At 43.0% G+C, this 23,731-nt stretch overlaps 4 protein-coding genes, 1 non-coding gene and 2 pseudogenes across 9 annotated transcripts; 3 read left to right on the top strand and 4 right to left on the bottom strand.

Moving 5' to 3' along the window:
* The first annotated feature begins 409 nt into the window (after nucleotides 1–409).
* LOC116204338 lies at nucleotides 410–4,146 on the top strand (annotated as a pseudogene).
* An 86-nt stretch (nucleotides 4,147–4,232) lies between these two features.
* On the bottom strand, nucleotides 4,233–8,041 carry LOC116206047 (hydroxymethylglutaryl-CoA lyase, mitochondrial-like). Of its 5 annotated transcripts, none has more exons than XM_031538780.1 (9): nucleotides 7,891–8,041; nucleotides 7,345–7,629; nucleotides 6,862–7,072; nucleotides 6,525–6,704; nucleotides 6,026–6,106; nucleotides 5,768–5,931; nucleotides 5,542–5,678; nucleotides 4,993–5,108; nucleotides 4,233–4,841 (listed from the first exon to the last, which is right to left on the bottom strand). In XM_031538780.1, exons 2-9 carry the CDS (start codon nucleotides 7,575–7,577, stop codon nucleotides 4,593–4,595), a joined length of 1,371 nt encoding a protein of 456 aa, XP_031394640.1. In that variant the 5' UTR covers nucleotides 7,578–7,629; nucleotides 7,891–8,041; the 3' UTR covers nucleotides 4,233–4,592. The 5 variants fall into 5 exon arrangements, with proteins under 5 accessions (XP_031394640.1, XP_031394641.1, XP_031394642.1 ...); XM_031538781.1 differs by having other exon boundaries at nucleotides 4,380–4,841; nucleotides 6,871–7,072; XM_031538782.1 differs by having other exon boundaries at nucleotides 4,380–4,841; nucleotides 6,885–7,072.
* Nucleotides 8,042–9,051: 1,010 nt separating this feature from the next.
* On the top strand, nucleotides 9,052–9,196 carry LOC116206474 (annotated as a pseudogene).
* A 369-nt stretch (nucleotides 9,197–9,565) lies between these two features.
* Nucleotides 9,566–10,944, bottom strand: LOC116202326 (3-oxoacyl-[acyl-carrier-protein] reductase FabG-like). The gene is made up of 3 exons (XM_031533850.1): nucleotides 10,495–10,944; nucleotides 10,141–10,370; nucleotides 9,566–9,996 (listed from the first exon to the last, which is right to left on the bottom strand). Exons 1-3 carry the CDS (start codon nucleotides 10,847–10,849, stop codon nucleotides 9,718–9,720), a joined length of 864 nt encoding a protein of 287 aa, XP_031389710.1. The 5' UTR covers nucleotides 10,850–10,944; the 3' UTR covers nucleotides 9,566–9,717.
* Nucleotides 10,945–13,121: 2,177 nt separating this feature from the next.
* Nucleotides 13,122–14,225, bottom strand: LOC116204337. Its single transcript, XM_031536425.1, has 2 exons — nucleotides 13,881–14,225; nucleotides 13,122–13,400 (listed from the first exon to the last, which is right to left on the bottom strand). The coding sequence occupies exons 1-2, from the start codon at nucleotides 14,223–14,225 to the stop codon at nucleotides 13,122–13,124; spliced, it is 624 nt and encodes a 207-aa protein (XP_031392285.1).
* Nucleotides 14,226–14,638: 413 nt separating this feature from the next.
* LOC116206475 lies at nucleotides 14,639–14,742 on the top strand. The gene has a single exon (XR_004156705.1). It is a non-coding gene; the product is annotated as a U6 spliceosomal RNA (small nuclear RNA).
* Nucleotides 14,743–20,422: 5,680 nt separating this feature from the next.
* Nucleotides 20,423–22,588, bottom strand: LOC116206255 (3-oxoacyl-[acyl-carrier-protein] reductase FabG-like). Its single transcript, XM_031539075.1, has 3 exons — nucleotides 22,125–22,588; nucleotides 21,484–21,713; nucleotides 20,423–20,783 (listed from the first exon to the last, which is right to left on the bottom strand). Exons 1-3 carry the CDS (start codon nucleotides 22,567–22,569, stop codon nucleotides 20,505–20,507), a joined length of 954 nt encoding a protein of 317 aa, XP_031394935.1. The 5' UTR covers nucleotides 22,570–22,588; the 3' UTR covers nucleotides 20,423–20,504.
* Nucleotides 22,589–23,731: the final 1,143 nt, after the last annotated feature.

Below are 23,731 nucleotides of genomic sequence, written 5' to 3'. Positions count from 1 at the left end.
AACTTAGAGAAACTCCCGCCTATTAGATGAGTAATTCAGCACTGATGATTATAATTGTGGAAGTTAATTCTGATTCCGGACATGATATGAGTAAGAAGAAGTAGAACCGAATTTTCATTTCATGCTGAACCAAATGTATAGGGGTTTCGCAATCCATCGTTCCATTTCCAGCTCCATGTCATTCCAATTCCAATATTCTTGCTACTTCCAGTGCTCGGTAAGAAGGTACTGAAAGGGAATAGAATGAAATGGAATCGATGCTCACTCCTAGTTGTTTCTATTCATCTGTACTAGGACGATTTTAGGACTGGCACCGAATATAAAAAAACATAAACCAGACAATCAAAAACAAATTTCATGCAATTCATAGATTACTAGGAGTACCGACACCAATTGTATCACTAAGGGAATGGAGGTACCATTCCTTCCACTGGACACCCAACAAGACAGGATATATATCTGCAAAGGCGAGTATATGATGAGTAACATGACAAAGAAAGGAAGAAGAAATCAGAATTTTCAGCAATATATAAGTGCGATGCAGAATTTTCAGCAATATATAAGGGAATAGCCGTAAGTGCGATGCAGAATTTTCTCCGGTATTGATGGAAAACGGGTTCGAAAATAAGTAATATATATCTTGCGTGCAGATTGGGAATCCTCTTCCGGAGTTCGACTTCAATTCCCAGGCCAAGTACTTGTGGTCCCATGGGCTGATCTCAGATTCGACCTATGAGAAGTCACCTTCGTGTGCAACTTCTCGACCATCCTAAGGCAAGCAGCGAGAGGCACTCTGACTCCGGTTTGCCAGAATGTGATTAACCTTGTTGGAAGAGAAATCGGCAACTTCATCGACACACATGTAATCTTCCTCGATGTCTGCTTGTCGTCCGCCACTTCTCAGTCTATTAAGCTGAATCAACTGGTAAGGCTTTCCGACTATTTTTTCCCGTCTAATGAAACTTGTTATTCGTAATAGTGGAACTCATATTTCGGCAAGAAACCAAGGAGATAGATGTCTGCGTAGAGTATGAGACATTTAAGTACTTGAACAGGAAAGATGTGCAGGCAGCTTTTCATGCTCGGGTGGTCGGTGTCGCAAGATGGTCCATTAGCAGCGAGTAACTATTGATTTTCTACAGCGGTTTCTTAGTCCAAAAATGATGTTGAATAGTGAGATATCTTCGACATCTGAGTATTATCTTTCTAAAAATCTCCTTTAAACAGGTGCTCAACTTTGACTACCAAAATCTCGAAGTGCCCATGATTCCGGTGTTGTCCAAGCTCGTAAAGTCTGGGATATGGGTTCTGGTCTACAGGTAATCCTTCTACATTATCTGTCATCTTTGCTCTTTGAAGAATTCCGAACTGGCGAGTTTGTGCCACCCGGTTTAATACTATTACAATTTTAATTTCTGCAGTGGAGATCAAGACTCTGTGCTTGCACTCACCGGAACATGAACAATTGTGAATGTTCTGGCAAAACAACTGGGACTGTACATGTCTGGACCATATAGAGCTTCGTACGAAGGAAGACAGGTTTTTTATTTTTTTTGGGGATGAATAATGCAATTTTATTAATAAGTGGTTGCATTTACATTGATTCTTAGACCTAAGTCTGGATATCCTTGAAAAGTACATAGCAAGTGAAAATTTGACAATGAGCCATATTGACCCAAGTCATGGCTGAGGGAGTTATCTATTCTAGGGATCCATGAAACTAACCTATCCGAAAAGAGTTCAAGCGATAAAACAATATCCGATACAATACTCCTAATCTCCCACGGTGAGTTTTGTAGGTGCAAAATGGCGTCTATTAGTAGCAAGGCGTCGCTACATAGCCAGATCTTCTTCATTCCTCGTTCTGCGGCTATGTTTAGGGCAAAGAGGGTTGCTCTAACTTCTGCCTGAAGTGGTTTGTCTTCATGCAATACTTGGAACCATGATAGTGCTGGTGGGCTGTTTGGGTGGTGCATAACTCCCGAGAGGCATGATCTGCTACTGCTCCAAGCTGCATCTGTGCTGATGATGGTCTAATCAGATCCCGTGGGCTCCTGTGATGCTTCGAGTTGCAGTGACCGCATGTGTGAGGTTTTCTCTTGTTGCACCTTGTTGTGTCCGCTCCTATTGTGCTTTCTGAAGGACCTTTTAATTCTTTTGATCGTTTCATAGAAATCCGCTATTTTTCCTACATGCAAAATATCGTTACGTGAGTTCCACAGTTGGTATAGTATGATGGCTACATAGAGAGAAAACATAGTCTTATCGAGGATATCTGATGAAAAACTATATGGAGGACAAACAACAAAATATATCAGATCGTTAGAACTGGAAAATGGAATGACACTTGAATGAATATTCCATGGTGATTTCCTCCACGCAACACGATAAAAGATACAATCACCATAGAGATGATTTAATATATCAAAACTGGTTTGGCAAAGAGAACAGGGAGTGTTTTCCTCGCTAAACCAGGGGAGGCTTTCACTAGCTATTCTCCAAAGATAGAGTTTAAAACATTCATGGATTTTTAAATTCCAATTGGCTTTCCACACTACTCCACATGATTTTGGAATCTATGTTGCTGGTCTATGAGATAGATAGATTTGACAGAATGCCTCCCTGATGTATTTGGAGTCCACAGTGCTGAGTCATTGTAGTCTTCTTGGGCCAGGTGCATATTGAGTATGCTTTTCACTGTTTCTTGTCCAAAGAGGCTCGTAAGAAGTGGAGCGTTCCATCTCTTTGGGTGGAAGAGCATCAGATCGCGTACTTTCAGTTCCAAGTTTGGTGTTACATTTGTCTTGGGGGAGGCTTTGTAGTCTTTCTTACCTAGGATCCATGGGTCTATCCAAGCTAAAATTGTTGAGCCATCACCTACAGAGAAACAAGTATTACCTTGATGGTGTCCTTACACCATTGCAGGCCTTTCCATATTGGTGAGGGAGAGGAGCGATTGGAGAAGTTTAGGAAGTTACCGTACTAGGTCTTTAGAGCCCTGCATGCGAGGCTATCGTTTGTTTTGGTTAGAGCCCATGCTGTTTTGGATAGCATCGCTTTGTTTGAGTCTTCTGTTCTTCGAAAGCCTAGGCCTCCTTTAGATCTCGGTTGACAGATGGTGTTCCAACTCGTTGGTGCATAATAACTACCCTCTTCCTTGTTTGTACCCCACCAGAATCTTCTTGTCAGTTTGTCGATAGAGTTCAATGTGGATTTTGGAAACCAGAACAGTGACATTGAGTAGATTGGTGTACTGTTGATCACTGAGTTGATTAGAGTGGCTCTACCCGCCCATGAGAGTATTATTGCCTTCCATGATGCAAGTTTGCTCTTGATTCTGTCAATGATGAATTGGAAGGATTCTTTCTTTCTCCTTTTGATGAACAGTAAGTTACCAAGGTATTTGGAGTCATTTAGTTTTCTCATACTCGGGATGGCCTTGGCATTTCTCTTTGTATTTGCATTTGCGTTCTTGGAGAAGAAGAGTCCTAACTTCGCGCAATTAACTTCTTGACCCGACCAAGAGCAAAATTTGTCAAGGATGTTCTTTATGCTCCTGATGTTTGCTTCAGTTGCTTTTGATAGAATGAGAAGTTCATCAGCAACATTAGGTGAACAGGTTGGTCGTTCTTTATCGAGATTATCGTTCAACTGAAGATTACTTGATCCGGATCACAAACATAATTCCTTGAAAACGGGCCCTGAGAGTGTCTATTCTTTTATGCACAGGTTGGTGGATGGACACAAGATTACGCATAAGAGGGGCATCGCATGAAGCTCCATTTTCACAGCCAGAGAGATCGCTCGTGCTCTTTGCATCCTTCGTCCGAGGGAAGCCCTTGCCTGCAGCCCTCTCCTCCTCCACCTCTGATGACCAAACTCCATAAACAACAGATCCAAGAAACTCCCCTGCCCCAGTTGATTCAGCTTCACAGGAATGAGAAGAGAATGTACCATTCATTCAAATTTCGAAATAAAGTGATGCTTATGAACTGTGTTACTCGCGTTTTCTTCTCATCTTTCATCTCTTTGGATTGACATATTTTTGCGAAGTTGATTCTTGCCAAGTCAGAGAGCCCGTGGCAGCATCAAGCAACCAGAGATAAATTCCAATATGCCGCACTTGAAGAAAATTGATTTTAACCAGAGACCTCTTTCGAATAACAAATACCACGAGGGAAAGGACACTGATAGGAAAAAGTACTTGAAAGAAACAGAAGCTTGGCAGAAAGTTCGAGAAATAGACAAAGCCCTTAAAATTAGGATCCGTGACTTCAACACTCGGCTCGTGATCTTATGCAATTCGACAGAATGATAAGACAATCGATGAATAGCCTAGATATACAGACTAGTCCAACATAAATTCTTTTCTGTTCGGATTGTCATCAATTTAGTGAATATCATCAGCCATCAAGGCTCTCTAGTTTATACAATGGACTCTTTCCTCCCCACCAAAGAGAAATTATACGTACAAGAGTTATTACTTTTTTGGGAGCTCATTCGAACCGGGGAAATCCAACTTATGTAGGGGCATTGGGTGAAGCCAGCTTGACAAGGTTGAGCAAGAATGATCACTCAACTCACCGAACTTATTAAAGCTTGGACGAATGAGCAGTACTTCTACTCAGGGCAACTGCAGTTTTCGACCCTGAGCGGCGGCCCAGGTGCTGGCATATGAAGTCCCCAGCCTGCATGAGCTGCTTGAGGCCCACGTTGGTCTTTATTCCGAGCCCATTCAACATGTATACAACGTCCTCGGTAGCTACATTCCCTGAAGCGCCCTTAGCATAAGGACAGCCCCCAAGACCCGCGACAGATGAATCCACAGTGGAAATCCCCATCTGTGCATTAGCTCAAAAGACAAATAGTTTAATGAACAACTGGTAGAGATGTCTCGAATAAATCTTCTCAAACAAGAATCAAAAATGAAATTGGATATTGTAGAACTCGAGATGTAGAGACAATGGCTGGGAAGGGTTCCTTAGTTCTTACCTGAAGAGAGACTAAAATATTGGAAAGGGCTTGTCCATAAGTGTCATGAAAATGGACAGCGAGCTTATTGACAGGCACAATTTCCATGACTGCTTCTAGCATAGGAACTACTGTACCTGAAACGTAGGAGAGGCGTGAGGTTAAACTCGAGTTTCTGGTCAACAGGACTAACTAATAGTACTAACAGCATGTAACAGCAATCTGTTTTGGTCGAGCATTAACGAAATGATAAAATTTCAAAAATTTCTGCTCATTAGAGGAGTTATTCAGCATTGATGGTTATGATTCTGGAAATTAATTCTGATTCCAGACATATTACAAGTAAGAAGTAGAACTGAATTTTTATTCATCTGAACCTAAAGGAGTTTCACAACAATCCATCGTTCCATGTTATTGCACTGGTCACATGCAAAAATTTTCCGCCTGATATCTAAATCTCAATCGAAGATGTCTCTGTTCATCTGTACCAGGATGGTTTTAGGACTGACTTAGAATTAAAAAACATAAACCAGACTACCAAAACAGAAATTCATGAAAATTAAATATTACCAGGAGTACCAACACCAATTGTATCACCAAGGGAAATCTCGGAGCAGCCCATCGCATCAAGCTCTTTTGCCACATATGCTACTTTTGACGGCGGTACCATTCCTTCCACCGGACACCCAACAACACAGGATATATATCTGCAAAGCCAAGTATATGATGAGTAACATGACAAAGAAAGTAAGAAGAAATGAGTGCTCTTGAGAGAAGAAAAAAGGGAGATATGTACCCACGAACTGGAATCGATAGTTTCTGAGCTGCCAGAGCAACTTCATAATACCGCTTGAGACTATCTTCGATGGTGCAATTGATATTTGATTTTGAAAAAGACTCAGAAGCAGCAGCAAAGACTGCAACTTCCTTGGCCCCTGCTGCAACAGCTGCTTCAAAACCCTATGCAGGTAGAGAAAGACAATTGCACCCCAATGATTCCACAAGTTAAAAGAGTCAATCGTTTTAGAGCTATGCTCGACTTGGGGCAACTTACTTTGAGATTAGGAGTCAAGACAGGAAACCTTGTCCCTTCAATGTTTCGAATGGCTTCCATTACATCTTTGGCATCTCCAAGCTGTTATTTAGCCCCATTCACTTCATTATTTCCTTTATTTCTGGAACATTTCACAGGAATACCAATACAACATGCTACAGTTCTCCAACATATCACTAGACTAGTAAAAGTGAAAAAATAAAATTGTTATCCTTTTTTCCATACGTAATTAGACCCAAAAACATATCAGTCAGAATTGGTTTTCATAGCACAACATGATCATAATATGACCAAAAGCACTAACAACCGAGTTCAAACCATGTGCACCAGTGCTAGGTGAGGCTACTAATCCAAATTAATACCAATCACATGGCCAATGTATTTTGCAATAAGTATGCGATGTGAAGAGTGATGAGGCAACATGTTTGGATGACTGATTTAAATAGAGACTTCCTCCCAGAGGCCTAGAGACCAATTGTAAACCATAAAGGTCTCTTACCTGTGGTACCCATTTTGGAGAGACAAAACTTGTGGCCTCAACTACTGGCAGACCGGAAGAGACTAGCATTCTTATCAACTCAATCTTAACAGAAGTAGGAACGATGTCCTTCTCATTTTGCAGTCCATCCCTTGGACCAACTTCTACAATCTTCACATATTCTGGAAGAATTGTCAAAAACTGGAAAATCCAGAAATAAATTACACAGTCAAATTAGGCAACATAAGGAATTGACATCAAGAACCGCACATCCGTGCTATAGATAATAAATCCTTAAACTAGAGTTTAGTCAAGGTCTTTTATAAGCTGTAACTTGAGCAGCTCAAGAGAGAGCAACCTGATCCACCTTATTAGAATCACCTGGTCTCTTAGTACTGCAAGTTGTGCTAAAATGACGAGTTGAGAACGACCGACCATCACAAAAATTATAGGCAACATTCTCCTTCCAACTCAGCCTTTCAAGTCCTCGAGGAGACAAACTTCCTCCTCCCTGTTTCATGTTCCTCTTCTCTCTTCTCCACAGGGATGCCTCTTCAGTATATTCTTGTCTGCGGATGAATAAGCATTCACAAGACCAAATCCATCACGAAGCAATAGGAAGCTCTTCAAACAGATTTGCCATAAAAACTATGACCAAACATTTTATATGTGAGATGTCCTTCAGTTGCCTCATATCAAACACTGCAATATAATGCATGCATGTGTTTATCGATAATCTATTGAGAAGTAAGCTCTCAATCCTTTTACCCATTATTAGCTTCACCATCACTATTTCACATATTTTATCTACTCAATCAGCCTTATACGAATTAAGTCTTACACGTTATCTGTTCGAGGATAACAAAGAGTCCTCCGGCAAAAATCTCCACCGCTCATCTCATCTTCTGTGGCAACACAAGCACTCGAAGAAAACCTGCCGAAGCCACCAGCTCCACTGCTCGGGAGACTGCGAAAGCCAAATGCTTCCTCCATATTCGGCTTCACCAGGAGACAGGCATGGTTAAATGATGTGAAGGGCCGGGAAAATCTTTGCAGAGCCTTCAGCTTAAGCATATGATCCCACAAACGAACTTCAGCTACTGCTTCCCAGTACTACACTAATTAACTGTAACAAAAAGAAATTGAAGCATCAACATTTATGCTGACAAAGATTTGATTTTGAGCATGGAAACAACAATAATCAGACATTCTGAATATGAACCACAATCATAGAGTGAAATTCCGACAGAGAAAACAATTCAGGATGATCGACCACGCCGGGGACACCGACTGCAAGATAGTTCCGATTCCGACAGAGATTCCAGCAAAGAGAGACTGATACCTCGGAGCATACGAAATAGACAAGAAACTTGTAAGACCCACTAACCCGTATGAGTGTATGTCGTGCTGATTTGTATTGCCGCAGAAGGAGATAGACATGAACAGCTCAGCCTGACATGGAATGGAATGGAAGAAGAAGAATTACAAACAAAAACTCCGATGAACAAACAGTAAGCGGGGCAGCCGTGAGATTGAGGAGAGTATTTTCATTTTGCACCATCAAACTTTGCAGTCTGGATCATTTCAGCCCCTGAATTTCCAAATAAATTTGCATCATTTGTTTGTTATTGTTATTTATTTATGAAATTCTAGTTCCGTTTGGAGGGATGGAAATCATTATTCTCCATAAAACGAAATTTATAGTTGATTTTCGTAAATATTAATTAGTAATCCTTTCAATTATTCACTCATATGTCTTCAATTCGTTATTTTTTAATAATCTTAACTTATATTTTCATCCTTAGCACAAAACAAACGACATATTGCATGTTATATTGCACTATTTCGGAGAAATTAATATACATAATACATGAGATAAGTCTCATTATCTCTATCAATATATCATCAATACATAACTAAAAACTTGCCTTGAGACGCGTGAATAATTACAATATAACCTATGATGCATAAAATATGTATTTGATAGGGGAAAAAAACTTTCTTTTAGATAATATAATATCTATATATATATATATATATGCAATATCAACCCATCAAATTCAAGGAATTCTAGGGCCTGTTTGGTTTCAAGATGCAATTTTAGAATCACAATTCTAATTTAATTCTACCAACTACAAAACAAAATAACTCATACAAATTCAAAGAGTGAACCCCATTTATACCACTTTTTTCCACAACAAAACAACATAACTCATACAAAATCAAAGGGTGTGCCCCATTTATACCACTCAAAATCAAAATCAAAATCAGATTTTAAAATTCTACTGTGAAACCAAACACAATCCTATTCACCGAAAAAGAGATTCTATGCCAATACCATTTCTAAAAGAAAAAGAAGGAAATGTAGAAAATGGGCCCAAGTAGGAAGAACAAGAACAGTTTGTAAAAACAGAGAAAAGCCCATTTGCGTTGGGCTTGGGCTTGGGCCTTGCTGAACGTTTGGAGCTCCTGATATGCACATTCCCACAGAGGATGAAAGCGTTATAGCATACCGTGTTTATATTGTACTGAATCGAATGGTTAGGACGTCTCTTCGGAGACATCCGATAAAATTGGAACCATACAGAGAAGATTAGCATAGCCCCTCCGATAAAATTGGAACCCTACAGAGAAGATTAACATAGCCTCAGCGCAAGGATGACCATGTATCATTAGAGACGGTCCAAATCCATTTTTTTTTGCCCCAGCAAGCTTTCGTTTTTTCAGTGTGTACTCTAGTATTTGAAAGCTTAATTATACCCCGACTAATCCAATTGAGCCAGTTCGGCCGACTAAGAGGTAAGGTTCTGTCAACGTAAATTTTTTTCATTCTCAATATTCGACCACGAGACCTGATTTAAAAGGAACAAGCACCCCACCAAGCTTTGTTCACTTCACATACTGAGTTTTGTTTTCTGCTACTGAAGCTGTCATTTAGAATTTAGTTCTATTTCCATATAGGTTCGGTATAATGTCTTCGATGGGAAGCTTCACGAGGATGAAGAAGAGTGATAATCAACGGAACTGGGTTAGGTGAAGCGAAAATCGCGAAGCAGTGCGACTTTAGAGACTGAAAATTCACTTCCATTATTGTATATGACAGAATGGAAAACCCACAATCTCAGGAAAAAGGCAAATTCTATTCACAACTGCAACATAGATTCATAGTTGTCTGCGACAGACGGACAATATAACGATGCACATGGTGACACGATCAAAGAGAGGAGAAAATGGGGACGCCGGGCAGGGTGGCCCCTGCATCTACTATGAAGATGTTGCCTGATACATACTCCGAGGAATCGTGGATTAAGTAACGAAGCAGGGATGTGAGAGCCGGGTCCGAGGTGCCGAAGGACTGCAGTGGGATGGTCTTGCGTGCCACATTATTGAGCCAGTTTTTCTGCATCAGATCTTGCGTGATCTCGGACTTGAAAATCCCGGGAGAGACTGAGTTCACCCTGATCTTGTAGACCCCCAGTTCCGCAGCCATGATCTGTCAATGACAAACATTCTCATCTAACTAGTTATGATCCCAAACCATGGCATGAAAGAATCATACTGGCTTCAAAAACGACGACAGGCGCGATAGCGGTTTAGCATCGGAGAAGACGATTTAAAATGTGAAGACAGGCAATACCTTCGTGATCGTGTTTACCGCCGCTTTGGAGGAAGCATATGCAATGCTTCCGGGGAGGTGGCCTCGGTTAAGGCCGGCGGTGGAAGAGATGTTGATCACGGAACCTCCTCGGTTCGAGTCTCGCATTCGAATGCACACATATTTCGAGACCAACCACGCTCCTTTCGTGTTTGTATTGTAAGTATGGTCCCATTCCTCCTCGGACAAGTCCAGCGGAGACTTCACATTCCCTAAGTCGCACATAGCAAGTCGGGACAATCGTCGATCATTCGAGCTCAATCGCCGGAAACCATTCGACTTAGAATCGATCCTAATGCCGGAAATTCACAAATTTAACCGGAATTTCTACTTTACCTCGAATGCCGGCGTTGTTGACCAGTGCATCGATGTGGCCGAAAGCGTCCCAGGCCCTCAGCACGGACCCCTCGATGGTGGGCCCGTCGGCTGAGACGTCAAGCTCCACCGCCACCGCCCGGGAGCTACTGGGCTCGGCCGCCGGGTCGGAGGAGGAAGCGGCCGGGCCGTTGATCTCGAGGCAGAGAGACTTAAGCCGGTCGGTGCGGCGGGCAGCGGCCACGATACGGCAGCCGGCCCGGGCAAGGTCGAGGCAGAATTCGCGGCCCAAGCCGGAGGAGGCGCCGGTGACCATCACTACCTTGTCGGGAAGCTTATGCCACGGCTCGAGCTGGTGGTTGGCTTGGCCTTCCATGGCGGCTGTAGATAGGTCGAAGGAGACGGAGAGGAGTTCTGATCAGACCGTCAGTGTCAGAGCCTTCCTTAAAATGTATAATAGTACTTTACCTCAGTGAGGACTGAAGAGTCTATATTTGGTTTTTCTTTTCTTTTTGTTTTTCGTTTTTTGTTTTTTGTTTTTACTTTTTTTATTTTTTTTGGCCTATTATTCTCTGATAGTAATGGGATCTTTCGAACATGACTCGCAGGCACCATAACGCGTATTAGTATTTTCAATTCAAGTGTTTAGTGTTTCAGTTCAAGTATCTAATATTTATTTTTGTGAAAAGTGTCTAGTATTTTGTAATACTCGTGATTGTATTCAAGTGTTTATTCTTTTACTTTCACTTCAAGTGTTTTTTATTTTAGTTTAAATGTCTAGTATTTTGTGTAATTCATTATAAATAGATAAAAATACTAATCACTTGAACTGAAATATTAAACAATTAAACTGACGGGCCAAGTGTGTTGATTCCAATTATAGGTGAGGCTAGGGAAATACAATAATATTAACGAAGCTAAGCTCAAAGAAGATGAGACCATGCCCCTCATTGGCGAGCATTTCAGCCTTTCCTTGCGGCCGTCGCTCAAGCCGTGAGATCCGCCTCATCCTCTCGAACAGAACACCGTTAATAACTTAATACTATTGATTCCCTAGAATTACCTCGGATCGATTATCTGAGCGACATAATTCTTTCTGATGTGCAAGATTCTGCACAGAGCATACTGTGCTGCTACTGTCACTGGAGGCGGTGTTTCCGCCAATGCGTCATCGCGACTCCAAGTAATGTTAAAATTCCCCATATGTAGTATAATGAGATCTACAATGGTTGATATTTCTATGATGCGTATTGCACGGGTTTCTGCTCACATGCTTATAGTGAGATTTTTATAGAAATTATTTGTATGCATTTTCGAATGACAAATTGTTGGGTCGGTCTCTCCTTTGTGGAGAGAGGCTAAAGCCGGTGTGAGTTTAAAGATTCACACGGACGAGTATCGGGCTTAAGCCTATGAACTTTTTTAGAGAGCACCCACGTAAAGTCAAGGGGTTAGGGCAACAATGGAGCAGAGAATTTCGTGAGCTGCAGCATGAAGAAAGCACAGCAGCTCAGCAGCAAACAAAGGAGGATACAAAAAGTCCGTCTCTTCAGTTCTGCTCTGACCAGCTCCGGAAGAATTGCTGGAGTGAGTTTGTTCACCTTCGGATCGTGCTCAAAATTTGAAATGTGGAGATCAAGAAAGGAGACCTGCAGCCTGCATTTTGAGCCTTGACATTTTGCCCTATGTTTTTGGTGAGATCCTTTCAATGCGAGTTCTAATCTTGCGGTTTAGTTGTGGTTGCCAAGAAGTTATTTCTTGATGAGTGTTGAATTGATTGAGTAGTTGTATGCCTCTAGTCGATGATAGCTAGAGAAGAACTCCATGTGTATTTCCCATTATTGGTTGATAATGGAGATTTGTGGGTGCCCTCGAATCGTGGTTTTACTCCTCACGTAGAAGAGGTTTCCACGTTAGATTCTCAATGCATTTTTGGTTATTTTACTGAATTTGTTAGGGTTTCTCTACTTGATCGATTTCCTATTAAGTTCGCACAAGAGAATTCATAGCCATCCGCTCAATAAAATGGTATCAGAGCCTGGTTTGGTTGCTTGGGTGATTGTTTTGTGTTGAATGATGGAGCTGGTTAATACAAGTAGAACGATTATGTTGAATGGGTCAAATTATGCTCTTTGGAAAGCAAGGATGGAGGATTTACTTTATGTGAAAGATTATTATCTGCCTGTTTTTTTCCACAAAGAGACCTGATAATAAAAGCGACGAGCGGTGGACCGTGATGCATCGGTCAGTGTGTGTGGATTCATCGGGCAATTTGTGGAAGAAAAAGTGTTTAACCATATTTTGGGGGGGAGACATGCCCGGAGATGTGGAGCAAGCTTGAGGAGTTATATGCCTGCAAGACTGGAAACAAGGCTCCGAATTGCAATGATGATACTCTGATGGCAGATCATATCAATGCTTATTAGGGCCTCATAAATAACTTAGTAGCCATGCCTGTAAAATTTGACGATGATATGTTGGGTTTATGGCTACTTGGGAGTTTGCCTGACCAGTGAAAAACATTTGGAATGTCAGTTTCTACTGCCCCTAGAGGTGCAGTTAAGGTCAAGCTAGATATGACTATAAGTAGTGTGCTGAATGAACAGCTGAGAAGAAAATCATTGGGTTCCTCCTCACAGCCAACTCTTTTAGTAGTAGAGAGTAGGGGGAGAAGTGAGAGCTACGGGTCCAAGAATAGCGGCAACATCAAAGGCGTGTTTGGGAACAAGTTTGCAAGCATTGAGTGCTTCCATTGCGACGAGAAAGGGCATATCAAGAAGTTTTGCAGATAGTGAAAGAGGGAGAACCATAGGAACAGAGGCAAAGGAAATGAGAATGATGACGGTATTGATGAAAGTAGCGGCGATGAACAGGTTGCCACTGCTGTTGAAGATTTTCTCCTTGTTTACGATAGTGAGATAGTAAACCTAGTATCCCAGGAGACGAGCAGGGTGATCGACACAAGTGCTTCCACTCATATGACACCTCAAAAGGACTTGTTTGCATCGTATACAGCAGGTGATTTCGGGATTATGAAGACGGGTAATGCCAGCGTAGCGAAGGTCATCAGAATTGGAGATATTGGCTTAGAGGGTTAGAGTGGGTCCAAACTGATTCTCAAAGGTGTGAAGCATGTTCTTGATATCTGTTTAAACTTGATCTCAGCTAGCAAGTTAGATGATGATGGGTTTTGCAGAAGTTTCTCCAATTGAGATTTTACATTTCTTAAGTTGCACATAGCAAGTCAAGACGGTTAGCGATCACAATCGCCGGAAATCAATCGATATGGAAGTGATTAAAGGTTCACAAATTTAACAACTACCCAGCTCCAGCAACACCACATAATCAGGGAAAAATCATCGAGATACTAGAATGTGGAATTTACCTCGGATGCCGGCGGTATTGACCAAAGCATCAATGTGGCCAAAAGCATCCCAGGCCCTCTTCACGGACTTCTCGATTGTGGGCCCATGGGCCGTGACATCGAGCTCCACTGCCAGCGCTTGGGGGTTACTTGCCTTGTTTCCCAATTTAGAGGAGGAGGAGGAGGAGGAAGAGACCGGGCCGTCGATCTTATCGCAGAGGGACTTAAGCCGGTCGGTGCAGCGGGTGGCGGCCACGATCTGGCAACCCGCCTTGGCCAAGTGCAGGCAGAATTCATGCCCCAGCCCTGAGGAGGCACCGGAGACCAGCACTACCTTGTTGGGGAGCTCGTGCCACGGCTTGTGCTGGGACTTGGGTTGGCCTTTCATGGTGGTCGTGAATCAAAGATTCAAATCGAAAGAGATGGAGAGCTGTGATCGATCTGAGCCTTCTAATTGTATAATTTATAATAGAAATAAATTCATCGGATCATTTATAATAGCCATTGTATGCATTTTTCGATTATTTTTATATTAACGCAATTATGATACTTAATTATCATGGGCAACTGTTAATACTATATATATATATATATATATATCAAGGACATCCTATGAAAATATATTTATTTTGCATCTCTTTATTCTAAGATAGGTAGTTTTCCACAACAAAGGAAAGCCCATTGGCGTTGGGCTTCGACTTGGTCTTGGGCTTAGGCTGGAGCTCGTTGTCTTTTCCCCCACCGTGAAGAGAGCATATAACAGTCTTCTTTATAAATAAGATTGAGTAGCTCGAGCGAGTCGTGTCCTTGGAGATACTGATAAAATTGGATCGATATATAGAGAAGTTTAGCATGGCCCCTGTGCAAGGATGTCAAGTGAAAGTCGAGAAATGATCCGAGTTTTCTTTTTCAAAATTTTTGCCTCTTCATGCTTCTTCTGAGCCACCGAAGTTGCATGTTTACTTGATATATCGAAGTTCCCCAAAGGGTCGGTATGATACTGTTGGGTATCCCTCCAATTTGGAGGAAGTTGGGCTCAAATTGTATTGGGCTTTTATCGGGCTTTAATAGGCCCAAGAACCCATTTTTGTTAGGGTTTATTCTTCAGCAAATCAGCTGAGGTATAAAAGCAGCAGCAGACTGCAGTAGCAGCAGAGGGTAGACAGCAGCGGCAGAGGAGCTGCAAGCAGCAAAACAGCACAAAGAACAAAGGAAGAGCAGAGCCGAATTCTGCTCAACAGGGGCAGCGCGCAGCTGGAGATCAAACCTCGATCGGGACATCAAACGAACTCCGATTGGGACGAAATTTTGACAGCAGCTTCACAACACGTGGGGCTAACTTCTGAACGGTCAGAATTTCTATTCGAGCTCTGTAGGTGCTGTTTCAGCTGATTTTGTGAACCACCCGGTGTGGGTGACGAATTTAGTATTTGGGTGATCCAAGAGAGTGTTTCTCTTGAGTTTGGTGATCCAAGGGTTTACCCTTGACGAAAGACATTGTATAATCTTCATAGTGGATCGTTGATTCGGAGTTGGTCCCGTGGTTTTTCCCCACTTTGGGGTTTTCCACGTAAAATTCTTGGTGTTGTTTTACTTTACTGCTTGTTGGTTGATTTGATTAGTTCCTATCTCGATTACACCAGTAGGGGAGGAAGATTAATTGCTGCGTTATTGTTTGGTTGAGTACATCCCTAACCCCAACAAGTGGTATCAGAGCTTCGGGTTAGAGAAGTTTGAGTTTTTTTTCGGTGTTTTCGAGATGGAGGAATCTACAGGATCCATGTTCAAGTTGAATGCAACCAACTACTCTATATGGAAGTCTCGGATGGAGGATCTTCTATTTTGCAGGGATTTGTACGATCCTATTGAAGGGGATTCCGCGAAACCCAAAGATAAGGATGACAAGGCTTGGGAACGCACAAATCGGAAGACTATTGGTTTGATTCGGCAGTGGATAGACAATAGTATTTATCATCATGTTGCTCAGGAGACAAATGCAAAAGCTTTGTGGGATAAATTGACAAATCTCTATGCGAGGAAGACACCGCAAAATAAGGCATTCCTCGTGAAGAAGCTTGTTCATCTTCGTTTTCAGGATGGAGGTGATATGGCTGCGCACATGAGTAATTTCCAGGATATTATTAACCAGTTGACGAACCTGGAGATAATATTACCCGATGAGTTGCAGGCTTGTCTACTTTTAGGGACTCTACCGGATAATTGGGACACACTCGTGGTTGCATTAAGCAATTCTGCGCCAAACGGAAAGCTATCGTTGGCTACGGTGACAGACAGTTTATTTAATGAGGAGACTAGAAGGAAAGGCACGGGAATTTCCATTCAGTCTGAAGCTTTGGTTACTGAACAACGGGGAGAAGTCAAAGCAGAAATTTCTCTTCCAAGCATAGTAACTCACGTGGCAAATCGAGGGGCAGATCAAAGTCGAAGACGAGGAAAGTGGTCACTTGCTATCACTGTGGAAAAGAGGGACACTACAAAAGGGAGTGTAGAGCTCTGAAGAAAAATCAGAATGGCAACGGTGAGAGCAAGAAGGAAGAAGGCACTACAGCAGTGGCATGTGATGGAGAGACCTACATCATTTGTGATGAAGCTTATGTGAATTTCACATGTCAGGACTCTACCTGGGTTGCAGATACAGGTGCCTCGTTTCATGTCACTCCTCATCGGGATTTCTTCTCATCTTACACTACCGGGGACTATGGTTATGTGAGAATGGGAAATGGACAGTCATGCAAGATTGTCGGTACTGGTGATGTCTGTCTAGAGACCGAGCTTGGCTGCAAGTTGCTTCTGAAGAAGGTGAGGCATGTTCCAGAAATTCGCCTTAACCTAATCTCGACGGGTCAGCTTGATGATGAAGGCTACAGTAACGAATTTAGTAATGGGAGATGGAAGCTCTCCAAGGGTTCGTTGATTGTGGCACGGGGTCAGAAGACCGACACTCTCTACAGGCTGCGTGCCAGACACAATTCCGGTCAAATTAATGTTGCTGAGGATTATCCTATCGAGCTATGGCACAGGAGACTCGGACATATCAGCGAGAAAGGTATTCAAATTCTTGCTAGAAAGCAGTCTTTGCCCGTTAAAGGTATGCACTTGAGCACTTGTGATCACTGTTTAGCTGGTAAGCAGAGGAGAGTTTCTTTTGTCAGAAGTCGTCCCTCTAGATGCCATCATATACTTGATCTTGTGCATACAGATGTTTGTTTTATGTCGGATAGATCTCTTGGTGGTGCTCTCTATTTTGTGACATTTATAGATGATCACACCAGGAAAGTTTGGGCTTACCCTATGAGAACTAAAGATCAGGTGACTGAGATTTTCAAGAACTTCCATGTAGCAGTGGAAAGAGAAACAGGCATGAAACTGAAATGTGTCAGAGCTGATAATGGTGGTGAGTATAGGGGTCCTTTCGAGAACTATTGCAGGACTCACGGTATCAAACTTGAGAAGACGGTACCGAAGACACCACAGCAGAACGGGCTTGCAGAGAGGATGAACCGCACAATTGTTGAGAGAGTTCGTTGTATGCTTTCTCAAGCGAAACTGTCTAAGCCTTTCTGGGGCGAGGCAATGAGGTCAGCGGTTGATCTTATTAATCTTACACCGTCAGTTGCACTTGATGGAGATGTACCCCAGCAGGTGTGGACCGGCAAGAAAGTATCATACAAGCATCTCAGAGTATTCGGGTGCAGGGCATCTGTTCACATTCCTCGAGATGAAAGATCAAAACTTGATGCCAAGGCAAAACAGTGCATCTTCTTGGGTTATGCACATGAAGAGTTCGGGTACAGGCTTTGGGACCCTGATAGCAAGAAGATCATCAGGAGCAGGGATGTTGTCTTCTTTGAGGACCAGACAATCGAGGATTTGCAAAAGTTAGAGAAGGCCAGTGTAGGCAATCCTCACGAGATCTCTATTCCTGTACCGGTTGATGTAGAGCATCCAATGGAAGAGGTACCTGGTGAGTATGAAGAAACCACGATTGGGGGTGAGATTCCTCAGGTAGATGATGATGTGACTACGGATGATACAGGCTCGCGGTTACAGTTAGAGCCTGCAGATCTACCTAGACAATCTGATAGAATAAGACAACCATCTACAAGATATCCGCCTCATGAGTATGTGCTACTGACTGACGGGGGAGAACCTGAGTGCTATGATGAAGCTGTGGCACATGAGTACAAGGAGCACTGGTTGAAGGCGATGAATGAGGAGATGAACTCCTTGTCTGAAAATCACACGTATGACCTAGTGAAGCTACCGCAAGGTAAGAGAGCATTGAAGAACAAATGGGTCTACAGGTTGAAGACAGAGAACTCGCGACCTCGATACAAAGCTCGACTGGTAGTGAAAGGTTTCAACCAGAAGAAAGGAGTTGACTTCGAGGAGATCTTCTCGCCTGTTGTCAAGATGTCATCGATCCGAGTTGTTCTCGCACTGGCAGCTAGTCTAAATTTGGAGATCGAGCAGCTCGATGTAAAAACAGCTTTCCTACATGGTGACTTGGAGGAAGAAATATATATGGAGCAGCCTGAAGGATTCCGAGTTAAAGGTAAGGAGCATTTGGTGTGCAGACTGAGAAAGAGCTTGTATGGGCTTAAGCAAGCACCTCGGCAGTGGTATAAAAAGTTTGACTCTTTCATGTTGAGCCATGGCTACACACGGACAACTTCAGATCATTGTGTGTTCGTGAAACAATTCTCGAATGGTGATTTTATCATTTTACTGTTATATGTGGATGATATGCTACTTGTTGGTCATGATATGAGCAAGATTACAGAGTTGAAGAAGGAGCTCAACAAGTCCTTTGCCATGAAGGATTTGGGACCGGCAAAGCAGATCCTTGGGATGCATATTTCTCGTGACAGATCAAGTGGAAAACTTTGGCTTTCTCAAGAGAAGTACATCGAGAAGATTTTGGATCGGTTCAACATGGGTAATGCTAAACCAGTTTCATCACCACTTGCTTCTCATTTCAAACTTAGCTCGAAGCAATGTCCTACAAGTGAGAAGGAGAAAGAAGAGATGAAGAAAGTTCCTTACTCATCAGCTGTAGGAAGTTTGATGTATGCCATGGTCTGTACAAGACCAGATATCGCTCATTCTGTTGGTGTGGTTAGTCGTTTTCTCTCCAATCCGGGGAAAGAGCATTGGAATGCAGTTAAGTGGATTCTGAGGTATCTCAGAGGAACATCCAAGGTGTGTTTACACTTTGGCACTGGTAAGCCGGAGTTAGTGGGCTACACGGATGCAGATATGGCAGGAGATATCGATTCCCGGAAATCCACTTCGGGATACTTGATGACTTTTGCAGGGGGAGCTATCTCATGGCAATCAAGGCTTCAAAAGTGCATCGCTTTGTCTACAACGGAAGCCGAATACATTGCGGTGACCGAAGGTTGCAAGGAGATGTTGTGGTTGCAAAAGTTTTTGCAGGAGTTGAGCTTGAAGCAAGAAAGGTATGTTCTACACTGTGATAGTCAAAGCGCAATTCATCTTTGCAAGAATCCCACTTTCCATTCGAGGTCGAAGCATATCGATATCAAGCTTCATTGGATTAGAGATGTGTTGGAGTCCAAGCTGGTGAAGCTAGACAAAGTGCACACCGATGAGAATGGAGCTGATATGATGACAAAACCTCTCGCTAGGGAGAAACTTCATGTTTGCCGAAGTATAGCCGGTATGCTTGAAGCCTCCAAATAGTCTGGAGGGGGAGTTTGTTGGGTATCCCTCCAATTTGGAGGAAGTTGGGCTCAAATTGTATTGGGTTTTTATCGGGCTTTAATAGGCCCAAGAACCCATTTTTGTTAGGGTTTATTCTTCAGCAAATCAGCTGAGGTATAAAAGCAGCAGCAGACTGCAGTAGCAGCAGAGGGTAGACAGCAGCGGCAGAGGAGCTGCAAGCAGCAAAACAGCACAAAGAACAAAGGAAGAGCAGAGCCGAATTCTGCTCAACAGGGGCAGCGCGCAGCTGGAGATCAAACCTCGATCGGGATATCAAACGAACTCCGATTGGGACGAAATTTTGACAGCAGCTTCACAACACGTGGGGATAACTTCTGAACGGTCAGAATTTCTATTCGAGCTCTGTAGGTGCTGTTTCAGCTGATTTTGTGAACCACCCGGTGTGGGTGACGAATTTAGTATTTGGGTGATCCAAGAGAGTGTTTCTCTTGAGTTTGGTGATCCAAGGGTTTACCCTTGACGAAAGACATTGTATAATCTTCATAGTGGATCGTTGATTCGGAGTTGGTCCCGTGATTTTTCCCCACATTGGGGTTTTCCACGTAAAATTCTTGGTGTTGTTTTACTTTACTGCTTGTTGGTTGATTTGATTAGTTCCTATCTCGATTACACCAGTAGGGGAGGAAGATTAATTGCTGCGTTATTGTTTGGTTGAGTACATCCCTAACCCTAACAGATACTCCTGATGGAAAACTTCATGAGGTTAAAACTAGCAACGTGTCCTGAAGCGATGAGCGCTGGGAGACGTTGATAGTTTTAACCTTCGATTATCTTATGATACCCAAGTTACAATTTCATTCAAGACTATTTTAGCCATGACGAAAGGCAGGCCACATTTGAGATTGCAGCATAGAATATTTATTCATTCATGTGGACGGAGAGAAATCAATAGACCAGTTCAGAGAGAGGAGAAGATTGGGACCCCCGGCAGGGTGGCCCCGGCATCTACAATGAATATGTTGCCTGAGACATACTCCGAGGAATCATGGATCAAGTATCGAACAAGGGATGTCAGTGCTGGGTCGACGGTGCCATGGTCCTGCAGAGGAACAGTCTTCAATGCCACATTATTGAGCCAGTCTTTCTGCATCAGACCTTCCGTGATCTCGGACTTGAAAAGCCCCGGTGAGATTGAGTTCACTCTGATCTTGTAGGGCCCCAGTTCCACGGCCATAACCTATTGATGAAAGCCATGCAATTGAACTAGTTATGATCAGAAATTGGGGCAAGAAAAAATCAGACTTTCTTTCATCGAAAACAAAGACTGCCACACTGGCAGTTCAGCACATGGCTGCAAACTTAACTGCATCTTTAGCCTAACAAGCGAATTTAGTCGAAACGATCCATGTCAAAAACAACCAATTGTAGTCGTGTTCTAATAAAACAAAGATCAGAGCATGATCAGTAGGCCTCTGCTTGTGGAAATTAAGCCACGTGAAAAAGATTGAACTGAATCAAACTAAACCAAACCACCAAATGCCCAGCTGCAGCAATACAAAATCATCCTCTAAAGGGAAACACAGAGAAGAAAGAAGACTTAGAAAACGGGATGAACCATTGCCTCGTGCATAGATGAGTATATGCCCCGACAGGTGATCTGTTTAAATATATGCCCATTTGGATCTCAGCTCCTCGAGGCCAAAAGGAAAGACAAAGTTCGATTCCCCTCACAACTTCCCCATTATACTAGCAAAGGCAAGACAAGTTTATTAAGGTTATTACTTTCCCCATATGAATCGATCAGTATCATTTTTATCTGTCCCGAAAAGAAATATCAAGTCTGCAAAAATAAAACAGCAGCAAAATAGCTTTGGCATTGATTATTTTCGAAAAAAAGTTTGACAAATGCTTGATATGGAAAAATCATTTATTAATACCCTTGTCATTGCGTTGACCGCTGCTTTGGAGCAAGTATATGCGAGAGCTCCTGGAAGTTGGCCTCGATTAAGGCCGGCAATGGAAGAGATGAATATCACCGAACCTCCTCGACCGGAGCCTCGCATGCGTATGCAGACATACTTAGTGACCAACCACGATCCTTTTGCATTCGTGTTGACAGTCTGATCCCATTCCTCCTCAGACAGATCCAGCGGGGACTTCACATTTCCTGAGGCGAATATACCGAACAAGTCAGAACCGTCGATCCACCCATTCGTACAAGCTAGAAAATCCCAACACACTTCAAGCAGATGCTATTTTCATTCCAGTTGCTCTCACTGTTTTTATTAACTCTGCTCCCTTAATCAAGTTCGCCATACCGTAGTTCGGAAATCATCTCCCGATTCTCCTACTTGGCGTTCATGGGAGTCAAGATCATAACTTTCTTCACCGATTACGCGAAGTTCATGATAAGAAACAGAATGCATGGCGGATCCGATCATGAGCTCAATCGACGGAAATCAACGAATTCCAAAGTGATGTCAATGGGCTAAATTCACAAATTTAACAACTACCCATTTCCAAAAACACGACATAGTCAGCAGAAAGTTCACTGGAACACTATGATGTGGGATTTTACCTCGGATGCCGGCGTTGTTGACGAGAGCATCGATGCGGCCGAAAGCGTCCCAGGCCCTCTGCACGGACCTCTCGATGGTGGGACCGTCGGCCGAGATGTCCAGCTCCAACGCCACCGCCCGATGGCCACCCGGCTCAGTCCCAGAGTCGGAGGAAGGGAGGGCGTTGATCTCATCGCAGAGGGACCTGAGCCGGTCGACCCGGCGAGCGGCGGCCAAGACCCGGCAGCCGGCCCGGGCAAGGTCGAGGCAGAAGTCATGGCCCAGGCCGGAGGAGGCGCCGGTGACCATCACGACCTTGTCGGGGAGCTGGCGCCACGGCTCGAGCTGGCTCTTGGCTGGGCCTTCCATGGCGGGGATGTGGGTGGAAAGAGCAGGAGGCGGCGGATGTATTCTTGGGGGAAGGAGGCTGAAAATTGCTGAGCTGAAAAGCTTGATTTCATTCATACTTAATCACGTACATATACTGTCGATTACATGAAAAAGGAAAGAATTCTAAGATATTTATTGCCTAATATGTGTGTAACTATTAACGCTAGTTAATATACAAGGACATAATAAATCTCCGCTAATCTTGGCTTGATATATTCTGTAATACTCCCTCTCAAATTGGAACATGAGGGTCTTGAATGCCCAACTTGCCCAAGAGAAAACGGAATCAATCTCGTTCTAAAGCCTTCGTAAAAATATCAGTAAATTGCAACTTCGTGGGAACATGTGAAGTCTTAATGAGGCGAGACCGAATGTATTCGCGAACAAAGTGACAATCTATCTCTATATGCTTCGTTCGTTCATGAAATACTGAATTTGCTGCAATATGTAAAGCAGTCTGGTTGTCACAAAATAATCGAGTAGGCTCCCTATATTTGATCCCAAGAGAATTGAGCAAACTTCGAAGCCATAAGATCTCACTGACCGCTCCCGCCATGACTCGATACTCCGCTTCTGCTGAAGAACGAGCCACCGTTGACTGTTTCTTCGTCTTCCAGGAGATAGGACAACCTCCCAATGTAACAAAATACCCTGTAATTGAGCGACGTGTCATGGGACAACTAGCCCAATCTGAGTCACAATAAACTTCAAGCTCCAACGATCTTGGTCGAAGAAAAATTCCCTGTCCTGGGGACTGCTTTAAGTAACGAAGCACCCGCATCGCAGCATCCCAATGTTCCTGGCGAGGATCTTGCATAAATTGAGACAAAATATGTACAGGATAACTAAGCTCCGGCCGCGTAATTGTTAAATAAATCAGACGACCAACTAGTCGCCTATATCGACTAGGATCATCAAAGGGGACTCCCGATCCTATTAACAGCCCATGATGTTGCTCCATTGGAAAAGGGGATGGTCGAGCACCAAGCATCCCACACTCCGTGAGAATATCGAGCACATACTTCCTCTGGTTAAGAAAAAGGCCGGATTCCATTTTGCTTACATCAATCCCGAGAAAATACCGTACCGGTCCTAAATCCTTGATGCGAAAACAACGGTCAAGATATCTCTTGAAGTAGGTGCATTGCTCATGGTTGCTCCCAACAACTATAATATCGTCGACATATACCAACGCTGCCAAAAAAATATCGTCACGATTAAAAACAAACGGTGAATG

The sequence above is a fragment of the Punica granatum genome, chromosome 4 (assembly GCF_007655135.1).
Source record: "Punica granatum isolate Tunisia-2019 chromosome 4, ASM765513v2, whole genome shotgun sequence".
NCBI classification, from domain to species: Eukaryota; Viridiplantae; Streptophyta; class Magnoliopsida; order Myrtales; family Lythraceae; genus Punica; species Punica granatum.
Note: the sequence above shows the minus strand (reverse complement) of the source record. Positions and strands in the feature narration are given on the sequence as shown.

Excerpts from the sequence above, each read along its gene's own strand:
- LOC116206047 (XM_031538780.1), bottom strand. The coding sequence starts at position 7,577 with ATGCTTAAGCTGAAGGCTCTGCAAAGATTTTCCCGGCCCTTCACATCA. Across the intron at positions 5,932-6,025 it reads TCTTGACTCCTAATCTCAAA|GGTTTTGAAGCAGCTGTTGC; the intron begins GTAAGTTGCCCC and ends CTACCTGCATAG. Across the intron at positions 5,109-5,541 it reads AATTGGTGTTGGTACTCCTG|GTACAGTAGTTCCTATGCTA; the intron begins GTAATATTTAAT and ends CCTACGTTTCAG.
- LOC116202326 (XM_031533850.1), bottom strand. The coding sequence starts at position 10,849 with ATGGAAGGCCAAGCCAACCACCAGCTCGAGCCGTGGCATAAGCTTCCC. Across the intron at positions 10,371-10,494 it reads CAACAACGCCGGCATTCGAG|GGAATGTGAAGTCTCCGCTG; the intron begins GTAAAGTAGAAA and ends TGTGCGACTTAG. Across the intron at positions 9,997-10,140 it reads CGGTAAACACGATCACGAAG|ATCATGGCTGCGGAACTGGG; the intron begins GTATTGCCTGTC and ends TGTCATTGACAG.
- LOC116204337 (XM_031536425.1), bottom strand. The coding sequence starts at position 14,225 with ATGAAAGGCCAACCCAAGTCCCAGCACAAGCCGTGGCACGAGCTCCCC. Across the intron at positions 13,401-13,880 it reads TTGGCCACATTGATGCTTTG|GTTTACTATCTCACTATCGT; the intron begins GTCAATACCGCC and ends CTGGGATACTAG.
- LOC116206255 (XM_031539075.1), bottom strand. The coding sequence starts at position 22,569 with ATGAATGAAATCAAGCTTTTCAGCTCAGCAATTTTCAGCCTCCTTCCC. Across the intron at positions 21,714-22,124 it reads CAACAACGCCGGCATCCGAG|GAAATGTGAAGTCCCCGCTG; the intron begins GTAAAATCCCAC and ends TATTCGCCTCAG. Across the intron at positions 20,784-21,483 it reads CGGTCAACGCAATGACAAGG|GTTATGGCCGTGGAACTGGG; the intron begins GTATTAATAAAT and ends TTTCATCAATAG.